General features: G+C 38.6%; 1 protein-coding gene across 11 annotated transcripts in view; it reads left to right on the forward strand.

Moving 5' to 3' along the window:
* Positions 1–12,857, forward strand: part of phf14 (PHD finger protein 14) — a 125,822-nt gene that overhangs the window by 17,862 nt on the left and 95,103 nt on the right. For all 11 annotated transcript variants that reach the window (XR_001170949.3, XM_012964391.3, XM_012964395.3 and 8 more), the window contains 3 exon segments: positions 7,732–7,891; positions 10,912–11,023; positions 11,916–12,053. Coding sequence is in view for 10 of the 11 variants with exons in the window: in XM_012964391.3 (XP_012819845.1) it covers positions 7,732–7,891; positions 10,912–11,023; positions 11,916–12,053 (410 nt within the window). In the remaining variant the exon portion in view is untranslated.

A 12,857-nucleotide genomic window follows, 5' to 3' on the forward strand; every position in this document is an offset into this window, starting at 1 on the left:
GGTATAAGGGCCGAGGGCTGAGGCCTAGGAAAGCCACAGCTTCTATCAAGAACAAAACCCAAAAATTCACCCAAGTCTGCAGAACTAAAAGCTGACTTCAATTCAGAAAGACAAGACAATGGACTTGGAAGATTTTTCCTAATTCAGTAATTTGTGCATTAGTGGCATTCCAGAGACACAGCGAGGATAGATCAGCCTCTGTACGTTCCTCTGTGCGCCTGCCATAAAGGCTATGGTAACTGTTTGAGTGTGGGCTCTCTGTGCCACACTCGGGCAGTTACCATAGCATTTAATACACAGAGGAGTGTATGGAAGCAGATCTGCTTCTCTCAGCCTAGCAGAAAAGCGCAGGGCTGAGAGAAATGGATATATGCTTCGTCTGTCCTCACCCTTAGACCTGACAACTAAAAAAGATTCCTGACTTTGTCGCTTGCTATTTTACTTTATGCTATATCCCAACACTTACTGTTTGATTGCATCCATAGCACAGTTAAAGAAAGGGACTGAAGGTGGCACTCTCTCTAATCAAACAAGACCTATGTAACATACTGGAAATTGAATGAACGGCTAAATATCTCCTCCATTATTGGCAGAGAAAAACTGGTATCCCTACCCAAGTTTTTCTATGTTTTCTACATGGGCCCACCCTACCCAATTTCACAGTTTACTTTTTAGCTAGTCAGCTTGTATATGCCCACTGGTGGATGACCCCCAAGATGGATAATCAGGCTACAGTGTTGGAGGGAGTAATTGGCTCCCTGGAGGCACTGGATAACTCCCCTATAGAGGATTATCCTGCCACTACACCACAACTGTCTAAATGAAAATGGCTGTGGAAATTTTTCAAAAAGCTCTCAAAATGGCCCATGGCAGCACCCAGAATGATCAAAATGGACCCCACTGTGCGGTAATTAAATGTTTGCCTCACGTTGCGCTGGTTCCAGGGATTAGCACTTGGGCTAATCTGTGGCTGGCTGACTGGCTGGCATTACTCTAAATGGTCAGTGCAAGCAATTCAACACCCTTAGGCAAGAGTTTCAACTGCCCTCACTGCTGTTTTCAATTAAGACATGCTTTTTGGTCCCAATTTCCCCACAGCCCACTTTCCATGACAGATACAACGTAAGAACTATACATCCGTAAACCAGACCTATCCAAGGCATTGTCATATTTATACACTACTCTGATGACTCTGCAACCCAGTACTCCTGACTTGAGTCTACGTGACCCCACAGAAACTGTCCAAAATATATCAGGTGGCCTCTGGCCAATGTCCTAAAGGCTGAAATGATGTTGGCACCTTTTTCCACGTGTTTTCGGAGTGTCCAGTTATATGTACCTTTTGGCATGAAAATAGCTAGAAATGCCATATTTTTATATACTGAACTTACTCCAGCCTAAGGGTTCAGCATCTCTATAGCAGCAATGTCAGAATCTGAATAAATTACTTACCTTGTATAGGGAAATTTCTATTCTATATATACAGTATATTGGTATATTGTGCGTAGGTCCCTAAGATCAGTAACGGACATTAGCTCAGGGCATGTGGAGTAAAACAGCAGAAAAGATGGGGAGCTACTGGGGGCATCTTTTAGAGGCACAGTTCTTCCCTTTTAAAGGGCTGGGGTTGCCTTGGGTTGGTACTGAAACCTAATACATAATGTACAACATTTCTAGCAGCTTCAGCAGCTATCCGATTGCTAGGTCCCAAATTACCTTGGCAACCAGGGAGTTGTTTGAATGAGAGACAGGAATATAAATAGGGGAGGACCTGTGCAGAAAAATAAGTAATAAAAAGTAACAAAACTGTAACTTTACAGAGCAATAGTTTTATGGCTGCTGGGGTCAGTTATCCCCATTTGAAAGCTGCAAGGAATAATAAATAATAATAAAAAAAAACCTATAAATTAAAAAATTATGAAGCCCAATTGAAAATATGCATAGAATTAATATAAAATTAACTCTAACTTGTAAAATCTTTACACCTCCCTTAACCAGTAAAATTGTCGTTTGGAACCATTACCAAGTACAGGTATGGGATCCCTTATCCGGAAACTCGTTATCCAGAAAGTTCTGAATTACGGAATGGCCGCCTCCCATAGACTCCGTTATAAGTGAATAATTATTTTTGAAAATGATTTCCTTTTTCTCTATATTGGTAAAACAGGACCTTGTACTTGATCCCAACTAAGATATAATTAATCCTTACTAGAGGCAAAACAATCCTACTGGGTTTAATTAATATTTAAATGATTTTTTAGTAGTCTTATGGTATAGAGATCCAAATTACGTAAAGATCCCTTATCTGTAAAACCCCAGGTCTCGAGCATTCTGGATAACAGGTCCCATACCTGTATGTCTATACCCCTATCACCAGGAACCTTTCTGTTAACACCCAGCCCCTTTGGTGACAAAATCCACAGTAATTTTCTGACACTCTATAATAACCAAGATCAAAGACCTATTTTTCCATTAGGCCACTGACATGGGGCAATAAGAGGCTGTTTGCTGCCAAGTCAGACATCAGCTAATCAGCATTTTCTGTAGCCAGTGCTTTGATTGTGCCTCAATTTAGTTCTATACAGGCATGATTTGTTGTTCATTCATCTGCAAGTGCACTGCGCTGGTCTAGGTTTTGCTGGATATCACATAAGCAGCATAATGCTCAGAATCTGCCCCTGTGGTAGTGCCCTTAACTGCATTCCTGGCATAGATCATAAATCTTCAGTGCCAGCTCTGAAGGATCTTAATGAATGGTCTGTGGAACATATTGCGTTATCCACAAGAACTGGCTTCCTTTCAGTCCCTTAAAGGCCCTCTGTCTTCAATAACCTCTGCAGTCCTCTGTCATACTGGATTACAAATATGAAATGTTAGGGGAGCACCACTGGAATTACAAACCAGAAATCCTAGAAGGTGTGCATGGTCACAAGTATATGAAGCTATTTCTTTGCAAGTAGAAAATATGACCATAAAGATTTGCACCTCCCTTCTTATATATCTAAGACAAAGTTCCCTCAATAAACTATAACTTTTATTCTGCATATTGTAAGCGAGATCAGACATACAGACAGTCCTTTAGGTGAATACAGTCCATTTTATTGTGTAAAATGACTGACTCTGGTATCCAGCAGAAGCATAAGTAAAACAAAAGTAAACAAAACCCTTGCCACACTTGGGCTCTAACTAATACACAGGGTGCTTCCCTCTCTATTACCGGTCCCCTACTGGGATTACCGGCTAAACCAAAAACACAACTCCCCAGAGTCACAGTACCTTGTGAGAGTCCTTCTCTTTGGGAGAAAATGCTCCAAGCTGCTTTAGGCAGGCACAGACCCTCACACAACAAGTTCAGTTCACAGTCTCAACTCCAGCCCCCCACTCTCTCTGACTGCAGGCCTATCTAGCCTGCTAATTATTCCCCAGGTGTGATTCCTTTGGGGAATTAACCCACTCAGCACCACTATACATGAGGGAGTAGGAGATGAACCTAGGGGAAATATATCTCCCTTCCACCTGTTTACCTGTTACCGGTTCACAATATATAAAATTAAAAGGCTATATACATGGGTTAAAACTGAAAGAAAAATAATAAAATGTGCTAAAAATATCAGTCGGCACAGGGCTACCTGGTTAAAGGACAAGGAAAGGCAAAGTCACTTGGTGTTGCCAAAATGTTAGGCACCCCCAAGTGACTTTAATCGCTTACCTTGTACCCCGGGCTGGTGCCCCTGTTAGGAGAAAACAGCACCAGCCCGAGGTACCTGTAGTGAGTGCTTCCTCCTTCCTACTCGCGCTGCTGCTGTTTGTCCGGGACAGTAGAGTGAAAAGGCGACTTCTCTGTTAAAGTTCGGCTTTTCACTCTACTGCGCATGCGCGTGCAGCGCTACAGGAAGGAGGAAGCGATCGCTGCTACCCCGGGCTGGTGCTGTTCTCTCTGAACTGGGGCACCAGCCCGGGGTAAAAGGTAGGCTATTGAAGTCACTTGGGGGTGCCTAACATTTTGGCACCCCCAAGTGACTTTGACTTTCCTTCTCCTTTAAGAGGAATTAACCCCTTGAGAAGTAAAACTTCCCTGGAACTGGCAAATGGGTGCCCTACTGGGCCAAAAGATACAAATGATTTGTTGGGTCATGTATTTAACCAACTATACACAGAGTATCACTATCTTAAAAATAGGTGGCTATAATAGTAATATATTATTATAATACTATGTCAGTCTATTTAATCATATGAGTCCAAATATCCCACATGACTTGTGCATTGACCCAGCTAATAACTGACTATTCTGATAAATTGCCAAAAACCATTACCACGCTCACCAGTAGTGGGTCTCTGTGGTGGAAAACAAAGATCAAATCTCCCCACCATGCAAAATCTCCCAAATGTGACATTATATTTGGACTATTTGATTGAATAGACTGACTGCACTGTTACTATTATAGCCACCTATTTTTAGATAGTGATACTATGTGGTATAGTTGGTTAAATAGTTTGATACATAACCCAACAATTTATGTGTTTCTCTTGGCCCAGCAGGGCACCCATTTGCCAGCGCCAGGAAAGTTTTCCTCCTCAAGGGGTTAATTCCTCTTAACCAGGTAGCATTGTGCTGACTGATATTTTTAGCACATTTTATTATTTTTCTTTGTTATAACACATGTACTGTATATTGTCTTTTAATTTTATATGTGCAGAATAAAAGTTACATTCTATTGGGAAACTTTGTCTTAGATATGTAAGAAGGGGAGGTACAATTCTTTATGGTCATACTTTCTACTTGCAAAAAAATAGCTCTGCCATACTGGCACTGTCTATCATCAGTATATATACATCATCTATATTCTAATTCCATTAGTACACCTTTTTCTCAACATCGGTAACAGTTGGAAAAAACTTGCAATGATTTCCTCAGCTTTCCGTCTATAGACGGTTAACCTCTGTTCAATCAAAAACTCTACATTGAATAATCAGTGTTGCACTGAATGCAAAAACACAGACTCTCAATAAGAAATTCACTCTACATCAGTGGACTAAAGCTTTTTCCTCAACTCTAGTTATTCTACATGTTTTAACCACTTAGATTGTATTTAACTCTAGAAAAACTTTGTAAGCGCTACCCCATTTTAGTGAATTGCAAGTGCAATTTCTATGTTTTTTCCCCCATAATTTAGCGCCCCACCCCCCTAAATTCTGGCATTATTGCGGACGCAGCACAACAGGCAATCCTCTTAATGGTGGATACATGCATTAAAACTGATAAGTACCCAGCCTTGCAGCATGGGGATTTTTTAGTTAGTGTCTAAATAGTCTATTTAAATGGACACAACAAAATATTTTGATATTGACCAATATCTGCTTTACAGCTTATCTTAATTATCTTTGAGTTTCTGTTTTGTAGTTGACAAACTCCTTTTGTGATAAAACATTCTCCCTTGGCCTCTCAACTGTCAGTCATGATAAATGTGTTTGTGACAAAATCATGTAGCTAGTCTGTAATGCCACAGAACCCCAGCAGTGATGTCAGTGTTGTTGACATTTTGATACTGATGTATCAGAATAAAATGTGTTCTTGTATCTATTACAGCATAAGGACTTTTTTCTGAATTGACATAATCGTACAAGCTTTTGTGTTCAAAATATCTTATTCACATATTTGTAATAGTTTTGCTGATATAGTTATTACCACACTTTATACTTGTGCTGGTTTTATGTTTCAATTAGTATATGTAGTAATGCAATTCAGAAAAGCAACTGTTTTCATTCAGAATTCATTTTAATTATGATTACAGAATGTCAGTTTCTATAACAATTAAACAATTAAGGAAAAAAAAAAAGAAAGTATATAAAATATTGATTATATTTAACGAATAAGGCAAATTACCGTATATTCTCGAGTATAAGCCGATCCGAGTATAAGCCGAGGTACCTAATTTTACCTAAGAAAACTGGGAAAACTTATTGACTCGAGTATAAGCCTAGGCATCCATTTCTTTAAACACACCTGTACACTAGCTTGTGTCAGAGTAGCAAGGACAGCGCCGGCCAACCATGTTATCATTTTAATTTGGGTGATTAGAAAGGAAAGGTTTGCATGTAGTACAGTGATATCCCGGCTCCTGCAATGTCATCCAGCTGTCTGTACCACAAGAACACCCTGATCAAAGGTACCTGTTGTGTTATTCTGCTCGCAAACCCCCCCCCCCCCGTGCAGCCCGTACGAAAGAGAGCCTGTGTTATCCCAAGTATTTTTGCTTTCATTATACATCACTAAAATAGAAGTAATGTGCCTTTGAAGTTGCCTTTTGTTCTACTTTAATAAAAATTTCCTTACAAGCATAGCAAGCACCGGCCAGCCACCCATTTCCTGCTGGCTTTTCCCAGGCTATCCAGGAGAGGTGGAGCTCTGAATTTTGTAGTATAGGATGCCAGCCAATCAGCAGCCAGGTAGACATGACCGAACTGCAATGCATGTTGTTTGCCTATTGTAACACAAAACCAAACAGGATCTATGGGGAACTGTAATGTTAAAAATCAGTTATCCTTTTTTTTATTAAATTCTATATGCCATTTTAATACTGCTGTTTGCAAGTACAAAAGTATAAATGCAGCACGTGCAGCACCAAAGTGAGTCTCTGTTATCTCGCTCGCACCCCCCCCCCCCGGGCAGCCCGTACGAAAGCGACCCCCCTGCAAAGGCAGCGCGACATACCTTGTCTCAGCCACCGGCGCATACTGGTATTCGACACGCTCACACATGTCGTGCAGGGGGGTGATCGCAGAGTCAGTGCGCACATGAACACGGGTCGGGCGGGGGCGGGGTGGTCGTGCACGCTTGTCCGGCCACGGGGGGTGGTTGCGGGTGCGTAGGCCAGCGTTACAGCAGCATCTACCGTATATACACGAATATAAGCCGAGGGTTACTTTTTGAGCTCTTTTTTTGGGCTGAAATCTCTGCTTATACTCGAGTATATACGGTAACAATGTTTTATGTAATGTGTGTAGTATACATTACCTGTTTACTCAAACGTTGATATCAAGTTGCAGCAAGATTTTATCTCTTAGACCTAGCACTAAAAACTAATTTTACTCCCAAGGATATGTCACTACTTACAGTAGTGATATGGGATCCATTTAAAAATGATTTACTTTTTCCTCTGTAATAATAAATCAATACCTTGTACTTGATCCCTTCTAAGATATAATTACTCCTTATAGGAGTCAAAACAATCCTATTGGATTTAATTAATGTGTAAATGATTTTTTTAGCAAACTTAAGGTATGGAGATCCAAATTACGGAGAGACCCCTTTTTGGGAAAACTCCAGGTCCTGAGCATTCTGGATAACAGGTCCCATACCTATATATGCTTTTATTCTTGCTGTTCTCTCTCTTACTGTGGGGTACCAAAATGTTAGGCACCCACCAGTGAAATAGATTGCTAGGTTTTTTCCCCAGGCTGGTACTCCTTTTAGGAGATAACCGCACCAGCCTGTGGAAAAAACTGAGCACCTTGCAGGCATCTCCTTAGATTTGTTTCTTATTGCTTGGCATTCTGTGCATGTGCAAACAGGAATTTGTGCAGGGGATATCTGGGACTCTGGTAGAAATGTAAGTAAAATGGCAACGCGGTGCTTAGTTTTTTTTCTACATAATCTATCCAGTCACATCCAGCATGTACCATTATGATTTCTGTAAGAAACAACATTGACTCAGATTACTTCCACTTTAGGTTGCTATGGTGTGGATGGAGAAAGTGATTCCATTATGAGCTCCGCTTCTGAAAATTCCACAGAACCATGGTTCTGTGATGCTTGCAAATGTGGGGTCTCTCCAAGCTGTGAACTATGCCCCAACCAAGATGGAATTTTTAAAGAGACTGACGCAGGAAGGTAATTATAATTATAGCTGCACAGTAAATGTTGTTGTAATAAAAATAAATAAATAAAATAAGGGTATGCAACACTGGATTTTTAATCGGGGTGCCCAGAGCTTCCCCCCCCCCCCCCGCTCTCAGGATTGCGTGCATGCCCATCCATTTAGCTCACATACAGATCACTTGGGACAGAATGTGCTGAAGTTTAGGTGCTGCTGGGTGCCACCATAGGCTTTGGCCTTTGTGACCTCACCACAAATCCAGGCCTGGTGGTATGTCTTTTGAGATCTTGTTGGAGAATAAGAAAACATAAAAAAATTACACTATTATGGAGCTATGATACTATCCACAGGGAATTATTATACCCTCCCCATGTCTGTGTTGGTTTCATCCCACATTTCAAAACATACAGACAGTTTAATGGCTCCTGATGAAATTGACCATAGGTAGTGATGTTAATGATGTATAATCTCTGTAAAGTGATGAATACGTTGGTGCTATATAAATAAATCATAATAACATACTCAGGTCATATAAAGCAAAAACCGTAGTCTGGGCTGGTTGGTTGGTTGCTTATTTTCATTTATTGCACATTGCTAATTGCTGACAATATAAATATAAGAAAGATTTAAGTATTTTTTTTTTTTTTAAATTAGTATTGGAAAAATTAAATTTATCTTAGTTTTTAAACATTTATAGCCATTTTTCCGCTTTCATTTTTTTAAATATTTTTATCGAAAGGTCCTATGCTGACCTGAGCTGTGCAGTAGTTTGATGGTACAGCGCTGGCCTGATATAATCGGTCACAAGCTACACTGATGCCAGCAACTGGAAACTGGTCCCTATCAGAAAATTCTGATGTAGGAGAATACTTTGTTGCCTATAGTTCTACTTGTAGAAAAAGAGGAGTCAGCACAACAATTTGGACTTCCACTTGCCACTGAAACTCAATATAAAATCAATTTTGAACAGCTCCGCAATTCTTCATATATTAAAATACTTTTATTGCACACTTTAGGGCATTGCAGCAAGATTTCTACCCCAATTAGGCCCTTATCAAGCTATAGTTCTATTTGTATACAAAGTGCTGTACATTTTTAAAAAATGCCTCTGTAGTCGCAGGCCCTCGGGTGTCTATATGTAAATATGGCCCTGCTGACCAGTTCTCTAAATTTATTGATTTTTTTTTTCCTCATTCTTCTAGTGCTGAGCACTAAAACTCAACTTTAATTTTTGTATATCAATCTCTGGTTGCTAGGGTAGCATTGTACCTGATACTTTTGTGTCATGCAGCACCTGCAGAGCCATAGTATGTGATTTATCAATGCATTCTTCTTATTGTCTTATGGTAGCACCAAAAAATTTATGATAAATAATAATTTGTCCACCTTTAGTATAATTACCTAAATCATAGGCAATAAAACAAGCTTATATGGTTGTTGAACAAAAAGCTAAAGCAGTTACATTTATGGCAATAAAATAATAAAATATATTTTATTAGCATCATCCTTTTAATTTTCATCTTAGATATTCTGTATTTTCTGGGTGGGTAAGGCATATTCTTGTGTTTGAAAACAGCAGCTTTAAATTTGTAGTATGGGCATGACATGTACAAAACCATTTTAAGAAGGTCAGTATGAAGCAAGCAGCCAGCTGTTCGGTTTATCGTAGATAAACTCCTACAGAGTTCAGCAGCATTTAATACACCAGTGGAGCATGAAAAAAATGTGCAAATTAAATTGAGAAGCAGCTGCTTGTTGAAGATGTATATCTTTATATTGAACTCTGCAGGATGTGTTCCGGAGGTTGTATTAACCTCATATCGCACATCTCAAAAGCAAAATCCTTGCCTCTCTTTTATTATTTTTTATGGGACATTACACTTAATGTTTGAACTAATTCTACATCTTCTAGGTTTTTCTTGTAGGTATTTGTGGCTCCATATGATGCATTTAAACCAATTGTCTAGAACAGGAGAAGAAAATTACTTTTTCTATTAAAACATTTTTATCTGGATGAGCAGAACATCTTGTTTGGGATCACAGACTCAAGAACATTTACACATTCAGCGTTATTAATATAAGTGGAATTGATAAATTATTTGAGCATACATAGAAAAATGCGGATGATCAAAATGTAATAGATTTTTTTAGGTGTGAGTCATTTGGGAGTTAGCACCTGCCACCACCCTGAATTGGCTGAAATTGTCTTACTATACCTGATGCAGAGACTTGCTGGCAGAAGGCAGAGCTGGCTGGTCTTTCTGCTCATTAGAACTAAAAAAGGATATTTTAAGCTGTCTGCAAATGGCCTTTTGCTCACTGTGCTAGCATAGGATTTGATTACCTAAATTGGTATGGGCTGTGGGAGGTAGGTAGCGAATATGGTTGCCACCATTTCTACAAAAAATTCCAGCCTTTTTCATTTTTTAACTACATTAATAACATTGGCGTCAGGAGTCATGTTTACCAGTTAAGTAGGTAAAATACTAGCCATAAAGCGACCGTACCTAGTCATTTTAGCATTATTAAAAATGCACCTCTGCTTGAATATCTAGAAATGTTTGAATATTAATTCCAGCAGTTCGACAACAAAACCTTAATATCAAAATGTTTTGCCATTCCCTGAAGAAAGTGTTCAGGCTCAAACCAAACAAGCCTATTGGTTGTCCTAAGTGTATCGAAAATTTGGGGGTATCTTTCCAATACCGGACACTGAAATAACCTAAGTTGTAAAACAAATGAGCAAAGGAATTGGTTCCTTTTGATACCTGCAGCTTCGGGTCATACATTCAGGCAATTTTAAATGTGGCATATTGTGAATATTTATGCTCATACTCTGCGTCTGAAAACATGCACAAACAACCATTTGCAAAAAAAAAAAATGCTTTGCACGAACTTTAGAAATGATACCTGTGTTTTTTTGTTTTGTTTAGTTTTGTTAGTAAACCAAAGCTGTCATAGAAGTGTCTGTATCACAAAACTTTGTCTTAGAAAAAGTCTTTTAAATTTCTTTCATGCTCTCCTATTTTTGCAGATGGGTCCATATTGTCTGTGCCCTTTATGTCCCAGGTGTAGCTTTTGGAGATATTGACAAATTACGTCCAGTAACGCTAACAGAAATGAATTACTCAAAATACGGAGCTAAGGTAAGAAAATAAAATATATATGCTTCCTGTACTTCACATTTTTTATTACTCTTTATAAATTAGGATATGTGATACAGAGTGAGGGAGAAAAAATAGGGAACACTTTGCTTTTCATTTATGGCATCTTTAAGTACTGGAAAACAATATTTTATTTTAATGTTCAGACAATTTTTAAATCTTTGCCACTATGCAGTGGCTGTTTACTGTGTTAGTGGCTGTTACTATGCATCCTTTAAATATATTTACTGCCCCTATTATTACAGCATTTGTTTTACAATTTTGCAGTTGTACAGTCGCATTGTGATGGTCTATTACGCAACAATCATGGACTCCTGTTGGATCCTCAGTGAGGATCTTCTCTGCCCCTTAAGCTTAGCTACCTAATATTTCTTTTTATCTCTTTTTATTTCATAGAGCAAAAGGTAGAATTCTTAGGGGGGTTGTTGTTAGGCACCCCCCCTCCCCCCCCCACCAATGATCTAGTCTCTTACTTTCTACCCTGGGCTGGCACTTCTCTTATTATAAAGCAAAATGCACCGGCATAGAGTACTTTTTTTCTGCTGTGCAGCGATCATTTTTTTTGGTATCTGAGAAATCTTCTGGGTTTATGCACACCAAAGAAATCCTATACAGAGAATGGAATATGGTGGTGGGAATAGCTGGGACACTGCATTCACTACATACAGCATTCTTATAAGCACCTGCCCATGAGGAACTTACAGTCCCCAGGACTGTAGACATTCTCACACACACACATACTGTGTCAGTTTATCAGAAGCCAATTCACTTACCTTTGTAGTTAACAATTTTTAAGATATTGTATCTGCATTGATTTAACATGTTTTATTTTGCCTTTCAATTTCTGTTTTTTTTTTTTTCTTTTTCTTCTCAGGAATGTAGCTTTTGTGAAGATCCTCGGTTTGCCAGGACAGGAGTTTGTATCAGTTGTGATGCAGGGATGTGCAGATCATACTTTCATGTGACTTGTGCCCAGAAGGAAGGTTTGCTTTCGGAAGCTGCTGCTGAAGAGGTAATTTCATACGCATAAATCTATATATATGTATATAATCAAACTCAACAGTAGAAAGCACTCACAGCTGTGAGTGCTTTCTACTGTTGAGTTTGATGTATTATTTTTGTCAGCACCCAGCCTGTGCCCGATACTGGTGAGTGCCGATTCTTTGCAAGACTATATATATATATATATATATATATATATATATATATATATATATATATATATATATATATATATATATATATATATATGTGTGTGTATATATATATATATATATTTTTTCAATCAAATAAAAATGGTTGGCATTTGCTATAAGAATGTGGGAAATGCACTATTCTCTAGATATGAATTATTTTTCTTGAAAGTGCATACTTCTGCGTTCTTTTCAGTATTTCTTACAAGTATATATTAGCTGAGAAGAAACTGATTTGAAATTTCTTGAAGCTCTAAATATAATTTCCTTTACAGCAGCGCTTTGGTTGCATTCATGCTTTGCTACTGCTAGGCTAATGTGTCTCAGCTTTTTAATTCCTCTTTCTAGATAGAAATAGTAGTCTGCTATAACTCTACTGGAAGCATCACCCTTATTGAATTTTAAATATAGGCATTGCATTAAAAACTCCATTGCCACCTCCCTATCGTAGTGGTTGCATAGTTAATTTGGGTTTAAAAGGTAAAATCCGAATGACACTAGTGTCTGTCTGTTTCATATATAAAACTAAGTCAAAGTATCCACTTATCTGGCTACTTTATAAGGAAATGAGTCTGTTATGTCCAAGAAGAGAAAAAATGTTTTGACAGATCTTATACAGTCTA

This window comes from Xenopus tropicalis, chromosome 6 (genome assembly GCF_000004195.4).
Source record: "Xenopus tropicalis strain Nigerian chromosome 6, UCB_Xtro_10.0, whole genome shotgun sequence".
NCBI classification, from domain to species: domain Eukaryota; kingdom Metazoa; phylum Chordata; class Amphibia; order Anura; family Pipidae; genus Xenopus; species Xenopus tropicalis.